The following is a 22,841-nucleotide window of genomic DNA, read 5'->3' as shown; positions in this document are numbered from 1 at the left end:
AAACAACAATATTTTTGAGAGAAACTCAATAAATTTATGATCCATTTAAACTCTAATAGAATTTAGAAGAAATATTCTGACTACAAACGGTTGTATTTCATATAGATGCTACAAATAATTGATAAAGTTTTACGCTGATTTGAGATTTTACTTAATTAAAAAAGCTAATTTGATTTGCTAAGTTGTAAATTAATTGTGTACAACTTTCTTGGCATGTGATTGAAATTAAGGCTTGAGAATGAATCTCAATATTGTTTAGCTTATTATACCATTGATTGAGGGTAAGACATCGAGATCAAATCCTAATGCACCATAATGATAAGACTTGGGTTTGAGTCCCAATTCATTATGGCCTAACATGCCTTTATATTGGTAAGACATTGGGTTTGATTCCCACTATACCATATTGATGATATAATGAAGACAAGTGATTGAACAACGAACGTGGGCGTTCCAAAGATCAAAATAATAATAATCATCACTATGATTATAAAAGGAGAACAATAAGGGTTCTCAAAATAATCCTTCAAAATGTGAAGGTAATGTTTACCATCAAATTGGTATGAAAATAATAAAGCACGTCGCTGATTATGTTCCATTCTTTGAAGAGAATGTGACTTGTGATAAGCATTGAGAATGCAAACCCATTCCTAAAGTTGAATGTGGCAATATGTAATAAAAGTAATGAATAAAGACATGCAATTCATGATTATATGAATACCACACAACTCACATCTAAGGGAGGTTTGAGTGAAATAAAGAGAATAAATATTATTGTATGGATACATGAATGTGTCATTGGTCGCGTATATGTGATACGCTAAATATTATTTTACCATGCCTTATAAAAATTATTAAAGGCAAAATTAAATCAATAAATAATTTTGCTTATGATAATTCTGACCATGACAAATTGTTATAATATAAGTTTCTCCGTGAAGGAGACATTTACCATATGAATGGTATGATACAAGATCTTGTAGTATAAAAGTTGTTAAGAGCTCCGAAAAAACTAATTTGTTACTACCCGAATGAATAAAATTATTCATGACATTGATATTGTAAAGTCTCAAAAGAAACTTTTTGAGTTTCAAATGTATAAGTCAAAGTAGTTGTCATATTGCGACAATAAATGAAAGGAAGATTGAATATCTTCTCTATACCATACCGGGTAAATATGAAAGGTTATCCGATTTTATTTCTATTTGTACTACACAAATATAAGCATGATGCTTGAATCATATGCCACAAGTAAACTAGAGGTTTACTAAAACAAATAATAGTTGGCATAACCGGTTGACCATCCCGGTTCAATTATGATGCGAAAAAATTAATTGAGAATTACATTGGCATATATTGAAGAACAGAAGATTCTTAAAGAATTCTCTTGTGCTGCTTATTCTCATGATATACCAGTTAAGGTTGAGATTGTATCCCTTGATTTCTGGAACAAATAAAAGGTGATAAATATATGGGCCCAGTCACCTGCCATGTTGACCGTTTACTATTTTAATAGATGCGTCTATTCTATGGTTACATGTGCATTTGTTATCAACCTGCAATTTGTTTTTTGCAAGATTGTTTGCTCAAATTATTAGAGCACAGTTCCAGAATATAAATTATGATGATTTATCTTAATAATACTAGTTTAAATCCAAGTTGGTTTAGCAGAAATTATATGCCTCCAATTATAGCTAAATCATTGGTTATGAGAACAAAACTCTCAAAAAGGAAATTTTGTATGAGATGTATTATTAATATACAACAGCACTTGTACGCATCTAGCCAAGTTATGAAAATTTCTCCCTATCACAATCGGTTCAGGGTCAGGAACCAAATAATTTCTATATAGAAATATGGATGTGCTATATAATTTAATTATTCCACCACAATGCACAAAGATGTATTCCCAAAGAAGGTTGAGAAATGTGTTGGTGATCCCAATATTAGGGGGAAAAAATGGCCAGCTGAGGAAGTGATACATGAAATGAATTATTATGAATACATATAGATCCTCGTATAAGAAAATATGAACTTAAAGTTCAAGTTCAAGTGATAATTCATTTACAAATTATTGCCAGACGCATTTGCTGACCCAAAGCTAAATGTCATATTTCAGCTGCTAATGCTCCAAATAGAATAAAGTTCATGAGGGAAAGAGTCTATACCACGCATGAAGCATAACAGACCAATCGGTTCCAAAGATAAAACTCCTTGAAGAAGGAGAGGGGCAAATATTCAAAATGGTCATAATAAGGAGGCAAGTGCTCTAGAAGAGCATCACGACATAACACTTCATAAGACCTCATGGGAGAGGTTCAGGTACCTGAAAATAATGAGATAAAGAAACCTCAATAAGTTATGTCTTTATTAGGTAATAATGGAACCGACAAAAAGTGATCTTCGACGATATTGTTAATATAATGTAGCGCTCAATATTATTAATATTGACGAGGATCTTGAGATCAAATCTGTCATGAAATTTGGACATATAAATGATTGGCCAAAATAAAATAAAATATACGCAATCAAGATTGATTTTCACCTGAAAAATGTGAAGTTGGACGGATAGTCCCAACACCTGAAAGTATAAAGCCAGTGGAGGTATAAATGTGCTCTTGTGCGAAGAAAGACAAGTCGTGGACATAAAGACGACTTGTGTCACAAGAAGATTTGTAAATATCCTGGAATTGATTATATAGAGACATGTTCTCTTGTGGTGGATGTAGTCAGTTCAGGTTTTAATCTGACAATACATAAAAAACTTGATATGTGTATAATGGAAATCATTGAAGGATTTAAATTGTTCTGAAGCATATTACGGTTCCCAAGAAATTTATTAAATAAAGCTTCAATAATCCTTATACGGATTGAAACAATCAGGGCGCATGTGGTATAATCGCCCGAGAAAATACTTATTGAAAGAAGGGTACAAGAATAATTCAATTTGTCCTTGTAAAAGGATCCAGATTTGAATTTGTTATAATCGCCGTGTATGTTGATGATTCAAATATCATTAGAACTCCCGGGGAGCTTCATAAAGCAGTAGACTATTTAAAGAAAGAATTTGAAATGAAAGATCTTAGAAAGACAAAATTTCATCTTGGTCTACAAATTGAGTATATGAAAGATGAAATTTTTGTCCATCAATCAACATACACTGAAAATATTTTAAAGCGATTCTATATGGATAAAGTACATCCATTGAGTACCCCGATGGTTGTGTGATCACTCGATATAAATAAAGATTCATTCCGACCTCATGAAAATAATGAAGAACTTTTTGATCCTGAAGTACCATATCTTAGTGCAATTGATGCACTAATGTATCTTGCTAACACTACAAGGCGTGACATAACTTTTTCAGTTAATGTCTCAGCAAGATATAGCTCTACTCCTACAAGGAGACATTGGAATGAAATCAAACACATATTGCGTTACCTAAAAAGGACTACCGATGTGGGCTTATTTTATGGAAATGATTGCAATCCCGATCTTGTTGGTTATGCTGATACGGGGTATTTATCTAACACACACAAGGCTTGATCTCAAACATGATATGTGTTACATGTGGAGGCACTGCCATATCCTGGCAATCGACTAAGCAATCAATCGTGGATACTTCATCTAATCATGCTGAGATAATTGCTATTTATGAAGAAAGTCGAGAATGTGTATGATTGATGTCTATAATACATCTTATTCAAGAAAAATGTGATTTGAAGTGTTACAAACTACCCACAATTTTGTATGAAGACAATACAACATGCATAGCCCAATTGGAGGGAGGATTCATAAAAGGAGTTAGGACAAATCGCATTTCACCAAAGTTATTTTCCATACATGATCTTCAAAATAATGGTGATATCAATGTGCACCAGATTTTTTCCAGTGATAATATGGCTGATTTGTTCACCAAATCTCCACCGACGTCAACCTTCAAGAAACTAGTGTACAAGATTGGGATGTGAATGATCAAGGATGTGAATTTATGCTCTCATCAGGGGGAGTTAATACGCACTGTACTCTTTTTCCCTTACAAGGTTTTGTCCCACTGGGTTTTCCTTGCAAGGTTTTTAATGAGGCAACCAAAAGACGTATTTCTAAACATGTGTACTCTTTTTCCTTCACTAGGATTTTTTTCCCCATAGGGTTTTTGCCTAGTAAGGTTTTAACGAGGCACATTATCTTTGGACATCCAAGGGGGAGTGTTATGATAAATATCATATTATGGTGGATGTCTACTCTTCTTCCATGATCTTCATCTCAAATGCTTAATGACATATTCAATGACATATTTTGTATGTTCAATGACATATTCCATGACATATTTTATTCACTTTTTATGCCTATATAAAGGCCTTGTAATAGATAAGAAAATACACACAATTTGAAGAAGAAAATCTTTCCTTCTCTCTATCTCCATTTCTTGTTCATGTTTTACTAAATTGCTTTATTTTCTTGTTCCATATTGTTACTTTGAGTTATATTTCATAACACAATTGATATAATAACAACTAATTATAAAATATTGTGGATGTTTCAATGGCCATTTAATTTTGCAAAAATGTCAAAAAATAACATATTTTAAGTGAAAAAGCAATATTTATGCCCTAATTCAAAATTGGAATTACAGTCTAACGAGTATAACTTTGACTTGTTAATTTAGTTGTGGGTCTTAATTCCTCGAAAACACTCACATCCTCTATGTTATCCTCCTCATCAACCAGGAATCCACTCCCAAACCACAACAAAAGAAAATTAAGGCTAGTGATTTTTGTTTTCGCAGATTAATTGACATATTGTCTTTCTTTTTTTAAAAAAAAAAGAGAGGAAGAAGAAGAGGGAAAAAGAAAATTAAATTCGAAGCATCATCTCTAATTCAGTTAACAGGTAGTAGTGCGACTGTGCGAGTAGCATTTCAAATTTCTCTCGTCAGCCAAAAATCTCTCAAATTAGGTCACTGCCGGCGCCAAGCGACATCACTTTCGGCGGCGTTTTTAACCAATTGACACTCCGATCTAAACATCTACAGCACAACAGTGAAGCATGAGCGGTGCGCGATTATGCGCATTGCTTGGGGAATTGGGTTACGAAGGTCACGAATTACTTGATCCTGATAGTTTCGAGTGGCCTTTCCAATACGACGACGCTCGACCTGTCCTCGATTGGCTTTGCTCTAGCCTTCGCCCTTCTAATGTCCTTTCCCCATCCGAAGTTACACAGTAAGTCACTCCTTTTTTTTTTGGCTATCAGTTTATCTTCCTACATTCTACAAAATTTCTTTGGTTTTGTGTATATAATGTCATCTGTGCGTCCAAATTTGAGATAAAAATGTAATTTAGAGCTCACTTGTTTTTGGATCGGAAGCTGTACTAAGTATCAAGCTAGTATCTAAATATGTTGTTTCCTACATCTGATTATTGTGTAATTTTTTCCCCTACTTTTCAAAGTCACTAAGCAATTTCATTTTAGCTACATGACTGCTTTAGTTGCGTGAATAATTTCGTGTAAGTGTGAAAATTGAACGTCTCAAGAGATTATGGAATTATACACTTCTATATGTCAGTAGACAGAAGCTGTTAGTATCTATTTTCTTGTTAAATTTGTTGTTTATTCATCAGTTTAATGTGTTCTCTAATTTGCAAAGTTACTAAGCAGTGCCATTTTAGTTGTGTCATGTATGTATAATTTTATCTGAGTGTTGAAATTGTTCAAAGTTACTAAGCAATGTCATTTCGAAGTCTTATATATCCTTAATGGGCATGATACCATAATTGTGATTACTTTACTTTGGGTTTTATCCTGAATGAATAGGAGAATATTTGCAAGACTTTGTGTAGTGGATTTTCCTTCTCCTTTTTTTAAAAATAAAAATAAAAAAAATGGCTTGGACATTGGCTATAGAAGTTTTAGAATAATTGATTAGATGTAATTGTTGAGTTTATAGTTTCAAGGAGAATGCATATTGGTAATCTTGAGTTTTCTACTGAGAAGTATTTTCAACTTTCATTATCTCGTGAGCTTGCCTAGGATTGAGGCGTAATAGTAGTAGCTGTTGATTATCTCTTGAATTTTCCCTTATGAATTGCTGTGTATGTATTTTGTTCGCGACTTGGTTTATGCGTTTATTAGTTACTAATATCTTTTTAATTTAGATCTCGCGGTCATGATCACTATAGGCCTATGTTCGTTTTTCACTTATTTTTCCCTTTCTTGATAAGAAATAATCATATGAAAAAGAGAAAAGGAGTATATACTGGTCGATATGACTCTATCCTCGTTCTCAATCAATCAGAATCCGAAGCGTTTTAGTTGCTTGAAATGACATCTCTTGACAACACATTACTTAAAGAATTCATCTTGTTTTTACAATTTTAGACTGTCTATCCTATTCTTCTAGCCAATTTATTTTCTTGCATTCATCAGAATTCTCTACTTCAATACATGGAACACGTTATTCATCCTTGCAAATATTTTCCTCTCTTGTAAACTAGGTATGAGCAGCTTTTACAGGAAGAGAAACTGTTGGAGGTACGATTTCATGCCTTTTCACATCCTCAATCAACCCCCCCCCTCCCCCCAAAAGAAAAAAAGCAGAAATTTTTTGAGGGTTATACCATTTCATATTAAAATAAAATTTAGTGCAGTCTAGTTGAAACTCAAGAATTTGGTGGTATAGTTAAAGATTCCTTAGTGCCTCCTATGGTATATCTGACAAACGCTGATGTATATTAGTTAGGGGATTTGGATAATGCGTACTCCTTATCTCAGTTGTTAGAAAGCACATACCTATTTGTCCAGTTTTTTCAAAGTTCACTTCGGGTGCTTTCAGAAGAGAGGAAAAAGTTTGCGGAGGTTCACAGTTGCAAGATGAGTATCTTAATATCTTGAAACTGCATTCTCAGTTAATGGCAAACAAATTACTATTGATAATAACTTGTCATTTGTCAACCTTTAGATTCTTTCGTCTCATTGTATCTTTTCACTCTGTTTGTTTGGGGGAGGGGGGGCATTGTGGATTTTCAAAAGGGGATATGTAACAAGGAGTTTTCATTTAATAGAAGTTGAAGATTTTTCTATCATTTCTTCCTTTATTCATTCTTGCCACTATGTGTACATAAACACCGTTATTTGTGCCGTGACGTCTCAGGGAGAAGATCTAGACTTTGCTTATGACAGCATTTCGGCCTTCTCAACAAGGAGAGAAAACCAAGAGGCAGTTTTCGGAAGTGAAGAAGGATTGAAGGATATACGGTGATGGCTATTGTCTCTTAGATCTGTTCTTCTTTATTGCTAAATGTTTACTGTTTTATCCTCGAAGTTTGAGTGTGTATAAATGATCAAATTACATTGTTGAGTTAATTCTAGTTTCTGAACGAGTCACGTTCACATTGTGGTGTACCTATACTCTCACCTTTTTCACCGTTCCAGCATTTTATTTACTCCTGATGTAACATAAGTTCCTTTAGCTAAGAAAATTAGTCAAACAGTTATCTATGAGTTCACACCTCCGATATTAAGTTGTGTTTCTGGAAATATTATGGAATGCATGATGCAATTTCGGAAGTGAAGAAGGATTGAAGGATATACGGTGATGGCTATTGTCTCTTAGATCTGTTCTTCTTTATTGCTAAATGCTCACTGTTTTATCCTCGAAGTTTGAGTGTGTATAAATGATCAAATTACGTTGTTGAGTTAGTTCTAGTTTCTGAACGAGTCACATTCCTATTGTGGTGTACCTATACTCTCAGCTTTTTCACCGTTCCAGCATTTTATTTACTCCTGATGTAACATAAGTTCCTTTAGCTAAGAAAATTAGTCAAACAGTTATCTATGAGTGCACGCCTCAGATATTAAGTTGTGTTTCTGGAAATATTATGGAATGCATGATGCGATTGGGGCCTGATCATAGATATGTGAAGGATACATTATTGTACTCGCCTCAAGTGCAATAGCAGTAGCTTATCAACCCCCCCCCTCTTTTCTTTGATCTGATCAATCTTCACTTCTGGATAATCTTTATTCCACAATTAGAATCTGCGCATGAAGAGGCAGCTTAGATACCAGAGAATTGTTAAAAGCAGTTTAGTGTGCACAAGATGTTATATCTCTCTCTCATTTTTTTTGGTAAATAGTAAAATGTAAACTTGTTTAGTATTTTGTTTTTGACATAATTCTGCTTATGCTTCATCTTTGCTCCTTTCTATGTTAAAATGAATTGGTTTCAGCAGATTTGTTTTTACGTTTGCTCTGTTTTTCTCTGATATTGATGGTTTGCTTAATCTTCAGAGATGCAACTTTAGCATTAAAAGCTGAGGAATTGGAGTTGCAGAAACAGCTGAGACGACTGCAGTCTCAATATGATATGCTCACGGGCCAGGCTTCTGCATTGATTCAGGGAAGAAGAGCTCGAGTTGCAGCAACTTCTATTCTCAATGGACAGCAGGCTACCACAGATGATAGCCTTTCAGCAAGGAATTTAGAGGTACGACAGTTAAATGCAAGTTAGTTTATCTTATTTGCATAGTTGACATGCAGTCTATACAAACAATATCATCTCCTATTATGGCTGCACATGTAAGGTTGCTATTGATGATACAGTTGAGGCGAGATATTTTAAAGACAGTGTGGCCTGACGATTATGTAGGCAGGTTCGCAGTAAACTCTTCCTTTGCTTTACCTGCAACTCAACGAAGCAAAGCTCAAAATGCTATTTTGATAGCTGACAACTTGAGAAGAGGATGAGAAAAATAGTAGTTCTTGGCTTGTTTAAGTGGCAGATTGAAGTTGTTAATCTGACAACTGAACATTTATCTACTTTCACTGGGAAATGTACATATAATGATATTATATTTTTATATGGTTCCTAAAATGCTTCACTGCACACAGATGAATGCAGTTCTTGGAAGGATGGCTTCTACTGCGCAGGAGTTGGCACACTATCATTCAGGGGATGGTACTTGAATTTTTTTCATATGACTGTTCAGAAAATTTCTCTTATTGATTAAAGGGTTTGTGTGGCGTATATATTAATTAGAAGATTTCCTAACGCTTTGGTTTTGAATGTCACTCTCCTGTAGATCTTTTGTAGATTCTAATGCTTAAACTGTAATGACAACTTAGATTCTCCAATAATGATGGGATTATGCTTTTACAAGAAGAGTGCTGCTGGTTACTGCTTTGCTTTTAAAAATGATGTGTTTGTGCACATATCTTATGTATACTCTATAAATATGCTGCATATCTTAATCAGACTAGCTGTAAAGGTCTATTGCTTAGCTCACTTGGATTCAAGATTCCAACTTGATTAAGATTAGCAGGTCAAATGAGAATTTGAATTGAGCAAATTCTGCTTCCCTTTCCGTGTTATATTCTATGAACTATGATTCATCTTTGCTTGGAAAGTAATTGTTGGAGCGGCCCAAGTCCGTAAAGATTCTTATAGAGTTCCTTACACAATCCACGTGGGACAATTAGTAACTTAATTAAAATGAGGGAGTTAAGAATCTAATTTGAATTCTTTATCCAGTTTTTACTACTGTGACTATTCTTTGATATTCCAAATTCTTTTTTATTGTAGAAGATGGAATATACCTTTCTTACTCGGACTTCCATGCATATCTGTTGGTGGATGCATCTTGTGTAAAGGAGTTAAATCAATGGTTTACCAAGCATCTAGATACAGTACGTTTGGATTATTATTTTCTTGTTTCTTTCCATTGTGAGCATTTTTATCTTCTTCACCCTGATACACCATGGTATCATACTATATTACAAGATGTTTAGCAAAGTGTTTCTAGCTCCAAATCAAATAATGTCACGCATATTTGGGAACTCATCAAACAGTAGACATAGAATTTGGGTTATGTCACCAACATACAAGGTAAAGCTTGCAAACGATTTTGACATAATGCATAACTGTGAACTGATTTTGCTTTAGTGTCTCCCTGTTACTTTTTTACCTGTTGTTGATCCATAAATTCTTTTAGGTCGGACTTCCATAATGCCAAGAAGGTCGTAATCTTAACATTCAAATATTCACCTTTAATGTATCACTTCCTTCCTCGGAACTTCTCTTATTTTAGAGATAGAATTCGTAAAACGAGCCAATACATGGTCTTATTCTGAGTTATATCATTAATGTTGAGTTTATTCTCTCAGCTCTACAAATATGGGAAGGCTTACTTTGGGACTTGTGTTTCTTGCTGTATAGTACATAATATGCGATCTTACTTTTAGATGTTGAACTTTATAGTATGCAGTACCGACAATGAATTGGGCTTAGGATGACCAGCTGTACTTTTCCTGCCAATTTTCAGAATGTCCCTTTGCCTGGCCAAAGCCCTGAGCTGTTTCTTCTAATCCGCTCTTTCCAGATTCTCTAGTATCTCAATTACTCAAATTTTTGTGCTCTTATGGTACAACTTTGATTTAAGGGTTCAGCTGATTGTTTGTTGAGAATGCTAGGTCGGGTTATTATCTAAATGCCATATTCAATAGTTTATGTTGAGTCTTCAACTTTGTGCACACGTAGTTGTTATCCCATTTGGTGGATTGGCCTTAGATGGCCCGGCCCGCGTCATCCATCCAACCATTATAATGTTCGTTTGTATAGCTGAAAATCTTGGCCTTTCCTTTTAATCTGCTCTTTCCAGATCTATTTTATAGGATTTCAGTGACTTGACATTGCTATTATTGGTTCATTGTGGTTTAGGGTCCTTACAGATTAGTTGCAGAGGAGGGAAAGTCAAAATGTTCATGGGTTAGCCTCAATGACATATCAAACGTTTTACTACGAGGTATTTACATTCCTATACCTCCTTTCGCATTAGTTTTTTCTGCAAGTCGAGCATATGTTTGTGTGTGGATTTGCTCGTGTACTTATTGATAGCGAGGCTTCTTGTCCTAAGAATTAGCTTCAGCTATTTTGTGTGGTTGTTTGGTTGATTTTGAAATATGTTGCATTGTGACATGGCAGATCTGGAAAAGTCACACCACCAGCGTGTTTCTGAATTGCAACGCCTTCGCTCCATGTATGCACCATTTCTTTTGGTTTAATCTAAGTGAAGTATGTATTAGACTAGAAGTGTAAAGACGTCTTTCATGGTGACTGATATATATAGGAGTTCTCTTTCTGTTTAAATGTTTCTCAACTTTTTATATTACCTCTTTCCTATTGAATGTTTTGGCTTTATTGGGATGTATCCTAATATTATGTGACATTCCTGAAACAGGATGCTTAGCCATCTATATTAATTGTCATATAAAGTCAGAAGTTGAAGAATTTTACTTTGGTGGTTCCTATAGTATGCAAATATAGAAATTTAGCATCAGTTTTAACTACTTTGAAGTACTTCCCTGAATTTCAACTGTGAAGCATCTCTGAGTCCTTCAAGAAAAGATTGTCTACCCAACTTTATGGTTGCCTTTTTTGTGACAGATTTGGTCCAAGTGAGAGGCAATGGATAGAAGCTCAAGTTGAGAATGCTAAGCAACAAGCTATTCTTACTGCGCTTAAGGGTCAAGTGACATCAGATGAGGCTCACATTCATTTGGACCTTCATTCTCTTCGGTAGATGTCATTTGCACTCTTCTACTTCTAGAACTGATATTCTTTCTTGTTGTTCGTGTTCATGGTATTGTTCAAAGTTGGATTATTGCACTATGCTCTTAGTGACGTGTGGCCATTCAATGAGGCCATGAAGGGTTTTGTATATTTTACTCTTAGGGGTAACAGTATGACATCACATCTTAGTTATTTCAATTGCGTGTGCATTCTGAAAGCTTGATTTCTTACCAAAGAAGTTTATTATATTTGCAATAACAGTTGCTATGGATTGTGATAATATCAAGACTATTCAAGGAAACTTAGTTATGCAAAAGGCATTCATTTAAACTCACCCCCCCCCCCAGAACACCCCACAAAAAAGAAAAGAAATCTTTAAAAAATTGAAACTGGAAATTAAGTGTACTATAGGGTTAAGAATCTCCATTTTGTTCTGCAGATCTTGCTTGCTTAATTTATTTACTTTTTTATGTTGCACGCTTCACTATTTACTTATTTTACGTCGCTTGCACAATCCCAAATAATATTTTGAGGTCTGTTCTGTCATGGCATGGCATTTTGTTTTTCTGTGCATTAACTATCACGTTCCCACTGTAGAATACTAGCTTCTACCTGCAGGGAGAGAGTGGGAGACCTCTTGCAGTGATAATTCAACGAACCAAAGAAAATCATAATAACGAGCTATGTTGCTCATACTCTCCGAAAATGTTGCCCGGTGTGTGTCGGATCCTCCAAAAGTAGTGCATTTTGGAGGATCCGCCACAGGTACGACAGCTTTTTGGTTAACGAGGAAAAGGAAATCATAATAACGAGGAATAGATTAACAGAAAAAACTGCAATGTTGAAAATCTGCGTTGAAAGCTAGCTCCTTTTCATTTTGTGACATCCCCAAATAGTTTTATTTATCTACGACCTGTTGGCAAACTTTGTAGTTGTTGGTCTCTATCTTTATTCAGTGATTCTCTGCCTTTTAGTAAACATATTAGTTCTGAAAATGGACATCCTAATTTTCCTTTCACTGAATGTTATATCCTTGCTTGTGGGCTACTTTATCATAGAATTCTTTATCTCTGTGCAGGAGAAAACATGCTGAACTGGTTGGAGAAATTTCAATTTTATATCGCAAAGAAGAGAAGTTATTATCAGAGGTTTGTCTAGCACCCATGGATTATCTTGTCTGGTCATAGTTCAGCTATTTATTACATAATTTATATAGTCATGAAACAAGAGAAGTTGTCAGATAGCGTTATCAGATTGTTGATTAGATGATTGCTTCAATATCAGCTCGAGTGATCGATATATAATGAACAAACATATTCTAAATTTCATCACAACCTCTTCAAGAATCCCCTGATGTCTTTAGCTTTTGATGTTATAGTTGGGCATATTACCTACTGCAATTCTTCTTTTAGACTATTCCTGATCTTTGTTGGGAGCTGGCTCAACTACAAGACACATACATCTTGGAAGGTAATAATATTGTCGTCTGACATTGTGATCTTAAATTTTTGTTAGCATATATTTTTCTGATGGATGCTATATTTTTTGGAATGTGTAGGGGATTATGATCTAAAGGTCATGCGCCAAGAATTCTACATTAATCGGCAAAAAGCGGTATGTGTAAGACAGAGTGATGTGTTTCTATACCGTTATTTTCTTTATTTCTTCAACTAACAACCATCATAAGGAGCAAATATTAATGGCTCGCTTTTGCTATTTTGTCATGCAACATTTCTAATATCATTTTATTCTGGGTTCCAATTTTTAGCTACCTCTGGGTATCTAATTTAGTACTTTGATGCTTAGAAATTCTTGTACTTCTTACTTAATTATGGTTTCTTTGCAGTTCATAAATCATCTGATTAATCATGTTGCAAGGCATCAATTCCTGAAAGTAGCATGTCAGTTGGAAAAGAAGACCATGCTTGGGGCATTTTCATTGCTTAAAGTTATGGAGTCTGAGCTGCATGGATACCTGTCAGCAACAAAAGGCAGAGTGGTATGTATGTGTAGAATGAGTCATGTCACAAGACTTGAATTGAACCTGAAGAACCTTCACCAGTTTGATTTTGTTCTTCCCTTCTCCCATATTTTAAGCCTTATTCAACTTTCAATACTTAACGTCCCTAAGCCAGCCAAATGAATTTTGACTTTCATAATTTTCTTTGATTCTTTTAAATTGAAGGATAAAACTTAAAAGGGATAAAGCTGGAACATTGAATATAAAATTCTTACAACAAAAATGCCATGTTCGCGTGGAACTTAAAATCTGAATTTTATGAAGCACATAAAATGTAGCTGAATAGAATTGAGTGGATACAACGGATTCATATAGATGACTCCAATTAATTTGGGATCGAGGGTAAGAAACTAGAATTTGGGAGGTGGTGTTATTGGTTGATGCATGTTTAAGAGGGGCGAGGGCAATGTAGGAGGCCGATTGAAATATGGACACAAGATGGTTATACCTTTGATGCCTCATAAAAGAAAATTTTCATTTTAATTTGGACATAGGAGTACCATATTCATGTTTGATTTCATAGTTGTCCACTCATGCAACTTTTTTATTTTAGGGTCGATGCATGGCACTGATTCAAGCTGCATCTGATGTTCAAGAACAAGGAGCAGTGGATGATCGTGACACATTTCTTCATGGCATCAGAGACCTATTAAGTTTATATTCAAGTAACGGATCTGGACTTTGAAATATTACTAAGTTTTTTTTGGTTGTTCATACTAATTGATTTTTTCCAGATATTCAAGCTGGTCCATCAACATATGTATCGGCACCTGGCATTGTTCAACAGATATCAAGCCTTCGTTCAGATCTGATGTCTTTACAATATGACCTTGAACACACCCTTCCTCAGGATAGAGATACATGTATAAACAAACTGTAAGTTCTCAATTCTGTCGAGTTATACCAGTCTCTATTGCTTCTCTTCTGTTATTTTGACAATATTAATCATATTGGGGACAGCTTTGAAACATTAGAATTAGATTTAGTGCACAATATGCTCTTACATGGCCCAATGTGGCACTGCCAACACATTGTTATCCGCTTTATTCTAGTTTTTATCCTAAGCCAACACCAAATTATCAACCATGTGTAATCCTGATAAATCAGTGCTGTCAGGGAAAAATAAATCCGTCAAATACTATTTCTGTATGCCTATCAATCTGTTTCTAGCTCATTATAATTGTATAAGGTATTTGCGCACACACTAGCAAAATTGTCAAGTTATGTAGCGTCTCTTTCTGATTTTCTGACCAGTCGTCAGGCACGTCTTCATTTACAAGTGATGACTTGCTGGAGTTACAAGGACATGTAACTAGGATCTAGTCAACATATTTGAGTTTCTTAGGATACTGGTTGTGAATGTTTGGAAAGATCCGTGAGGTTGTGTTTGCAGTGATTGTTCATGGAAGATGGGAGTTTTGGACCAATAATGTTTAAGAAGTCTGTTGAAATCTTTTGTGTTGGTTGTCTACTCGAATCTCTTAAGAAATTGCTTTAAGGTCACCATGTAGTATGGGTGGCCAAGAATCATTCCGTTTTGCATAAACCATATTTCTTTCACCTTTTTAGTGTTCAATTGATGCTTGAACCTGCAACTCACGATCTATTTTTGTGGTTTGACGTCTTCCTGTCTAATTAATATTTCAAAGAAGTTTGTTATCTGAATTTTCCTTAGCTTTTACATTCAGCAAGGAGTTCTGCACCTTCATAATGACATTTCAGTAATCTAATTGATATTAATGGTGATTTGATACATAAACATGTCATAGTGTCAAAGCATCTTATATCCTTCTTATACGTCATATATTAGGTGCACTCTTCTTCAAAGTTTGCAGCAGCTATTGTTTGCTTCATCAACAACTGCTCAACCAATTTTAACTCCTCAGGTAGATTTTTTGCCGTTATGCCTTTGCTGTATGTAAATATGATCTCTCTCTCTCCCCCCCCCCCCCTCCCCTCTTCTTTCTGTTTGCTCAAAGGCTTCGAGATATTATTTCCTTCTGACTGCTTAACTAATCACTGTATCCAAAGTGGACTTTTAGATTCTTCAACTTGGACTAATACATGGAGAACAATATATCTTGCTATTGAATAGGAGTATCTATTTATTTAATGAAGTTTTTTCACTCTGCTCTCCATAATGTATGTGTTATAATTGAGCACTCTTTTTCTTTTGTGGGCTCTGATATACCACTATCTTTTGCTTCTTGAAAAGAAATATGTTCTTGATTGCATAGCTTACCTCACTCTTTTAAGTCATATGAATAGTCATATAAGATGGACCTCCACTTATATCTCATAAAGTTAGGAGGTTCTGAAATTAGACTTATAAATTTTTATTATTATTATTATTATTTTTGCGCATAATATTGAATGGTTACTTGCTGAGCGCATCAGTTCCTTATTCTGTTCAACTCTGAAGATTTTTACTCTTACTTCTCATTTATGTCCTTCCCTCTATAGACACTAATGAAGCAGCTAGCAACATTGGAAGACTACAATAAAAATCTTTCTCGTGCCATTGAAGATGTGACCAGTGAACATCTGAAGAAGAATGAGGTAAGCTTTTAGCTTGAGTCTTCTTATTTCTGTCTCTAAATAGACACCATCGCTAATTTCTGGTGCTGTTTTATTTATCAGATGGTTCCTGTGTATTTGATATCTTAAGAAAAAGCACGTGATCACTCTTTTTTATGCTCTATATTTCTTGAAGATGAAAACTAATAAATGATAACCTCGTCATAAAACAGATTTACAGACATCAAAAAGCAGAGAAGACAATCGAGAGGCGAGTTTTTGTTGATTTCTTCTGCTACCCTGAGCGCTTAAGAAACAAGGTCATGGAATTTGCTGCAAGTGTTGGGGCTTTGCAATCGTCATAGTTGCTTTTCCTTGTATATTGTGCTTTGTACGTAGTCGGTTTCTTCATTTTTGATATATTTGAGCATGTATGTAGCCCTGTTTCTTCTTTCCTGCCTTCAGTCCAACATTTTTCAGCATTGTGATGGGACTTTAGCCTCATGATTCATATGGTACAATTACTAAATACGTAACCTGCACTAGTTATCTTGTATGCACGTCATGAAAATGTGTTCGAAAAGGGATTGGTATTCTAATGCGCTGTACCATTTCCAGAATCTCCAGTTTTAGCCGCAGTTAATATTTCCAAGAAGATGTATTAAGCACAAAACATAAGATCCTTTTCAAAATAGGTTTTTAACTAATAGTTCGGACCTAGAGAGCTACTTTATGTCTTTTTCTGAATGAAATGTTCGTTGCATTGACAAAGAGAGGCATTGTACAATTATTTGGGTATTGTCTGACGAGATGGGATATTCTTAGACCATTTGTCGCTTTACTAGTGTGAAATAGTCTCTTTGATTTATATCTTTACTTCCTCTTTAGTCAACTAAAGTTGTTTTTGTTGCTTCTTTTGATGAATCACTCATTACAGCCTTTTAATCAACCTTTTGTTTCAGTGTTAATCCATATAGACGGGCAAAAGCAAAAAGTAGTGGAGTTATTGATCCTTTCTTACAATGTAGGTTAGTTTTCCTATTATGATCAAAAGAAAGAAAAAGAGAAAAGCCTCCATGGGGAAAGACAAGGCAAGTATAAAGATGTTTCCAATAAGACCATAAACCCACTTTTAGTTTAGACATGATGATTAGTCTGAATCGAAGTTTTATGGTTTTATATATGGATTTAAGTTAAAATACACAATCAGTGTAGCATGTTCTTTTCTTCGGAACACAAACGGGAAATATTTTCTTTAAGCATTAACAAATGAATGTTAGATACCTCCAAAATTTGGTTCAGTTAGCTAATTGACACTTTAATTGATAATTAATAAAACGCCAGAGTAAAACGATCTTACAAAAGAAGATTCGAAAACTGAAAATGCACAGGGCACCATAAATAAAGACACGAGGGAGAGATTTCTCTTTTTTCTCATACATTAATATATCCTTGTAATGCCAATTTCCCACACAGTACCTCAAGATTTTTTAAATTATAAAAGCCAACCCTAGTATAGTACTAAAGGGTTCCACGGTGCACGAAAAATTATGTGTTTATACAGGATTCAAGGAAGGGCCATGTAAGGGTCTGATGCAAGCATTAATAGCTAATTCTACGGCTCAAACCCGTAATCTATAAATCACATGAAAACAACTCTACCGGTGCTCTAAAGCTCCCCTTAAACACTACATAGTACTAGGACATCAAAATACTTCCAAGAAGAAACATACGTTTAGCAATGTAGAGAAGAAAGGAGAAGATTCTTTCTTCTTTTTTGGGCCATTTTTTACTGGTTTAAACCCAACAAAAGACTCCAAACATAACTATAAATATAGACAAAATCACCATGCAGACAAACTACTAGTTCTATACTTTCTGGATTTTCTCTTCTTTTGCTTGCACCATGTTCAACAAGCACAAGAAGGCCGCAAACAGCTCGAGATGATAGCCCGGACGCCCTTCTGAAAAGAATTTAAATAAATCAAAGGAAAAGTTTTAGCACAAGGAAAAAGTATTGACACTTCAATAAGGTTGCATATTGTAATCTCAGGAAAAGGAGTTTTCAAAAAATCTTTTTTCTATATAAATGAGATTGTCTTGTTAATTAAACTTTAACATGTAGTGCATAAAAATTAAATAAACCAAAAAGTAATCATCTTTAATAGTACCATTTTCGTTAGAACTCATCAATCACTCTTCTCTTTGCTTTTTCTCTGTCAAAAAGATTACCACTTTAAGCAATGTCACTTCAGAACTATTCATCAGATGGTTTGACACCACATAAGAAGGGCTATCCCTTTCAGTTTTTGGCCCACAAAAAGTCCCTTCATTTCTGGTAACATGAATGGGAGGAAGAACTAGGAGAGCAGAGTGGTTGTAGCCTTTATGCTACGGGTTCAATTGAACTCACAACTAATGACACAGATTATGAATATATATGTAGAAATCTACTAAAATCCCAACAAGTATTACATTTGAACCCATAATTTTAACAGTAAAATGTTTCATCGCTAAAATCTTAAAAGTTGAGCCCATTAAATTTAAACCCTAAATTCGCCACTATAGAAGAGAGTGGAAGGTAGAGGCAACTACTAGTTTTTGTTTTGCAAGAAATATAGGCGGATCGAGTTGTGACAAATTTTTGTTCAAACCCATTTACAACTCATCAGCTATCACTACTAGCGGCCTCGACCAAGGTCTAGGTCGCCGATAGTAGTGATTGTGGTAAGGATAGAAGTAGGGCCGGAGCCACAGTAAAAGTTACGAGTTCAACAGAAGTCAGTAACTAAGTTACAACAGGTTCGACAAAACACACTTAGCTTATTATATTAAAATCCTGAATCTGCCTAAAGATAGGAGAAGTTAGAAGGACCTACCCTTGTAGGCTTAGCATAGAGCAACTCGGGGGAAATCTTGTAGAGATCTTCATCAATAGGCTTTTTGGGCACACTTATAGTAGTTGGAGGAGATATAGGAAGAGGGCTGGGTGGTTCTTTCTCAAAATCACACATCACCCATGCTTCTTTTCTTGCTTCTTTGTAACTTGCTTTTTTCTGCCAATCACACTTTTACAATTAACTTCTGCACTTCATATACTATAAAAACAAAGGAGAAAATCACATCCAATAGTAACCTAAGCTTGTTCAACTAATTTAGAAGGGTATTATCACTTTAAGCACGCATTTATATTTAGTATTCGAAAAAGTGTATAAAATTTATATAATTTTTGTATATAATATACAAAATGTTTATATATATATATATATATATACACACACACCTTTTCGGCTATTATTTTGAGAGCGAATATACAATGTCATTTTCCCTTTTTATTCTTCGATGGATATAACAAGTGGCGCATATTCAAAGAAGCAACCACATAAAAGCCAAGGGATCAGTGACGAAGTGAGATTTTTTACTAATGGCTGTCAAAATATTTTAAAAAAATACACAAATAATTAAGAGGATTCAACATATATATATAATTTTTATTTTAGTTTTAAAAAAATTACCTAGCTACGCAGTGTAATTTTCCAGGGTTAGGTGGCTCTACCTTTGCTCAGTGGAGGAGCCACATGCACCCAAGGGGTGTACCTCGACTTCTTGGTGAGTTTATTTCTTTATATTTTGACTCCCTTTAATGAAAAACCTAGCTCCCCTCTGCTTATATATGTGTGTGTATATATATAACAACAAAAAAATCTATCTAGCTACACATCATTTTCTGATAAAGGGTATCAATCTCTTGGACAAAGATGGCTATGCCATTGGTTATAATAGAGAGCTAAGAGGCTAATGTTCATAAATTGAAGAGCCACCTTTGTCAATAAATATTTTTTTTGCGGAAAAATTATACTGTATAGCTAGGTAAAAAAAATATTACCTTACGACGAGGAACAACGATCATGGTAGGTGTAACAATATCATTCTGGTAAAGATCACCAGTGACATACAAATCAGAGTCATGAGAATAGCTGTAGTGAAACAAACCAGCTTGCCTTGCTGATTCAAAACACTCTGTAAAAGGAATTGGAATTTCATTATTGTTACAATCCCAGCTACCAAATGCTGGAACATGGCTCCTCCTAAAGTAATAGTTACTCTCCTGTTTTGAACCAAAAATAAAAAATGAAAATCAACATTGATAAACTCTTGTTCAAAAAGATAACTTTCCAACAATACAATAAAAAATGGATATTTGGCCAAACTATTAGGTTATAAATTGGACTATGTATATCATAACACATAGTCCAACATTGAAAACATAACAATATGGATGAGTCGGACTCTGATATCATATGAAAAATAGACTTTTGGGTAAGTCAATCTTATTTGAAATTATGCTTGGATAAGCATTTCACTCGAAAAAAATATTGTTGTTTTGTGAGTGAGGAATTTTCTTTTAAAAAATTTTAAAAAGTGGTCAAAATTATTTTTTTGCTTTTGAAAAACTCATTTTCGAAAAATTTCTAAAAACTTATAAAATTTTATGGACAAAAATATTTTTGAAGAAAAAAAATCGAAAAAAGGAAAATATTTTAATAGACAAACGGGTCCTTAAAATGATATAAGGTGACAACATCTCATATCCTGGAATAATCTAACAAATAAACAAAAGGGAAATTAAAGAAGATATTACGAGTTACTTACATCCATTTTGGTGCTATAGCAAAGAAACCAGTAGAATATTTGATATTGATCAAAGTTGACTCTTTTTATAAATATGAAGAGGGAATGGGAGGATTTTTTTAAAGGAACCTGAAATGAGTTTTCCTTATGTTGTTGATGGGTTTTTAAAGGTAAAAAAAAAAAGAAAAAAAGAGAGAGAACAGAGGACAGTGAGAAAATGAAAATTCAAAGAGATACTATACTGTAGAAAAAAGGTGAGAAACAGAGAAAGAATGTGAGAAGCAGACAAGAGGGACAGAGAGAGTAAATTCAGCTTTTACTCTTTTTGCTTTACGGATTGAGAGAATTTATTTACAGTATATTTTTTCTCCAATTTGTTTGGTCTTTGTTGAGACACTGTATATACTGAGGTACTATCATTTACAGTGTAATATACTATTGTTGCTTTCTCACAGTGAAAATTCAAATCAATACTCTCTCCGATTCATTTTAAGTGTTTTTTTAACGTATTAAAAAATTCACCTTTTAGTGTTAATTAATAATGAAATTGATCATATTAACTTTAATTAGCTCATTGAAAATATAACAAACTATTCCTAAGCTCTTTACTCCAAGGACAACTTTGGAAAGAAAAAATTAATTCTATCTTGATATCCGGAAAAAATTAAGCTAGTGTTTGGTCATATATTTTTAAATTTATTTTGAAAAATCTGATTTGAGTGAAGTTTGATTTGAAGATAAAAATTTGTGTTTGGATATCAATTTTCAAAACATATTTTACTTTAAAAAACCCATAAAATATACTTATATCCACAAGTTCTAAAAACTATCACAAATAGCTAAGAGTACATTCAGCAATAACATTCATTAGCATTATTACAAACCATAATCCTGAACATAAATAAATTTGGCACAAAATTATTATTTTTATAATGAACTACATAATACGCTATCAGATGACTGAGAAGACGAAACAACATCATTACAAATAATAAATGGTGGGCTTTTTTATAAAATATAAAAGTTTGGTGAAATTTTAAAAAAATTTAATAGTGATATTTTGGGCCAGAAATTTGGGTTTTGGGATTTGGGAATTTGCCAAAATATGGATAAAATTTATGAACAAACATGTATTTGCCAAAAAATATTTGGCAAAATCTATAATCAAACGGGGTCCTAAATATTATGAACCATAAAAAGAAGCCAAAAAATCACTTAAAGTGGACCCGAAGAGTAAATGACACCAATTTAAGGTAAAGTTTCAAAGTTGAGATAGACTTTTTAACCTCATAACAAAAATCATATTTTATACTACTATATAAAATAATAATACAAATTTTCGTCTAAACAGGCTATTCAAAATTCTGATGCGGAAGCTATTTTCTTAAAACTTTTTTTAATAAAGGTAAAAATTTAAACGGTACCATTAAATAACCCTATTTTTGCAAATCTCCCCTTATTACAACACGCTTGGGTGGTAGCATACTTTTATTTTTTATTTTGTTTTAACTTAATGTGCATTTTGTCACTTTCTTTACCTGTAACACAAAATTGTACAAAAAATAGTTATGGGACAACTAGATTTTATTAATATAGAGGAATGAGAGGATCTTTTAGGGGACCCTAAAATTGATTGGCTTTTACATATTGAGTCTTTGTTGTTGGTGCCTTGTGGGGTTTTAAAAGAAAGAGAATATAGATAGTGAGGAGTTCGAATTTTTTATATGTGAACTTCCAGTATAATATACTAGAATTTCATAATGTGCTAGAGTTTCAACATAATATGTTGGAAGTCCATACATAGGTGCTCCAATCTCCAGTATATTATGCTGGAACTTTTCGTGTGCTGGAGTTCCAACATAATATGCAGGAAGTTCATACACATATGCTCCAATCTCCAGTACATTATGCTTGAACTTTCCGTGTGCTGGAGTTCCGACATAATATGCTGGAAGGTCATACACAAGTGCTCCAATCTCCAGTATATTAAGTTGGAACTTTCCGTGTTGCAGTAAAATAGTGGCTATTTTTCAATAATTTTACAAATACTGGCTATTTTTCAATTATCAGTCCGAAAGCTGATTAGCTCGTGCTATTTTGTCT

General features: G+C 34.0%; 2 protein-coding genes across 2 annotated transcripts; one reads left to right on the top strand and one right to left on the bottom strand.

The window, feature by feature from the left end:
* The first annotated feature begins 4,373 nt into the window (after positions 1 to 4,373).
* Positions 4,374 to 16,779, top strand: LOC107778541 (AUGMIN subunit 3). The gene is made up of 18 exons (XM_016598821.2): positions 4,374 to 5,225; positions 6,498 to 6,534; positions 7,154 to 7,257; positions 8,293 to 8,488; positions 8,893 to 8,959; positions 9,584 to 9,687; positions 10,718 to 10,802; positions 10,982 to 11,036; positions 11,444 to 11,575; positions 12,648 to 12,717; positions 12,982 to 13,039; positions 13,128 to 13,183; positions 13,416 to 13,568; positions 14,143 to 14,254; positions 14,324 to 14,465; positions 15,400 to 15,475; positions 16,053 to 16,148; positions 16,340 to 16,779. Exons 1-18 carry the CDS (start codon positions 5,050 to 5,052, stop codon positions 16,469 to 16,471), a joined length of 1,851 nt encoding a protein of 616 aa, XP_016454307.1. The 5' UTR covers positions 4,374 to 5,049; the 3' UTR covers positions 16,472 to 16,779.
* Positions 16,780 to 17,682: 903 nt separating this feature from the next.
* Positions 17,683 to 20,946, bottom strand: LOC107778542 (uncharacterized). Its single transcript, XM_016598822.2, has 4 exons — positions 20,760 to 20,946; positions 19,993 to 20,214; positions 18,986 to 19,162; positions 17,683 to 18,070 (listed from the first exon to the last, which is right to left on the bottom strand). The coding sequence occupies exons 1-4, from the start codon at positions 20,763 to 20,765 to the stop codon at positions 18,017 to 18,019; spliced, it is 459 nt and encodes a 152-aa protein (XP_016454308.1). The 5' UTR covers positions 20,766 to 20,946; the 3' UTR covers positions 17,683 to 18,016.
* Between the last annotated feature and the right edge of the window lie 1,895 nt (positions 20,947 to 22,841).

Source organism: Nicotiana tabacum, chromosome 8, assembly GCF_000715075.1.
Source record: "Nicotiana tabacum cultivar K326 chromosome 8, ASM71507v2, whole genome shotgun sequence".
Classification (NCBI taxonomy): domain Eukaryota; kingdom Viridiplantae; phylum Streptophyta; class Magnoliopsida; order Solanales; family Solanaceae; genus Nicotiana; species Nicotiana tabacum.
Note: the sequence above shows the minus strand (reverse complement) of the source record. Positions and strands in the feature narration are given on the sequence as shown.

What these genes read in the sequence shown, in the direction of transcription:
- LOC107778541 (XM_016598821.2), top strand. Translation starts at nt 5,050, where the DNA reads ATGAGCGGTGCGCGATTATGCGCATTGCTTGGGGAATTGGGTTACGAA. An exon ending in AGGAAGAGAAACTGTTGGAG is followed by an intron (nt 6,535 to 7,153) that starts GTACGATTTCAT and finishes GTGACGTCTCAG; the next exon opens with GGAGAAGATCTAGACTTTGC. An exon ending in TTACCAAGCATCTAGATACA is followed by an intron (nt 9,688 to 10,717) that starts GTACGTTTGGAT and finishes ATTGTGGTTTAG; the next exon opens with GGTCCTTACAGATTAGTTGC.
- LOC107778542 (XM_016598822.2), bottom strand. An exon ending in TCGTTGTTCCTCGTCGTAAG is followed by an intron (nt 19,163 to 19,992) that starts GTAATATTTTTT and finishes TGTGATTGGCAG; the next exon opens with AAAAAAGCAAGTTACAAAGA. An exon ending in TCTATGCTAAGCCTACAAGG is followed by an intron (nt 18,071 to 18,985) that starts GTAGGTCCTTCT and finishes AATTCTTTTCAG; the next exon opens with AAGGGCGTCCGGGCTATCAT.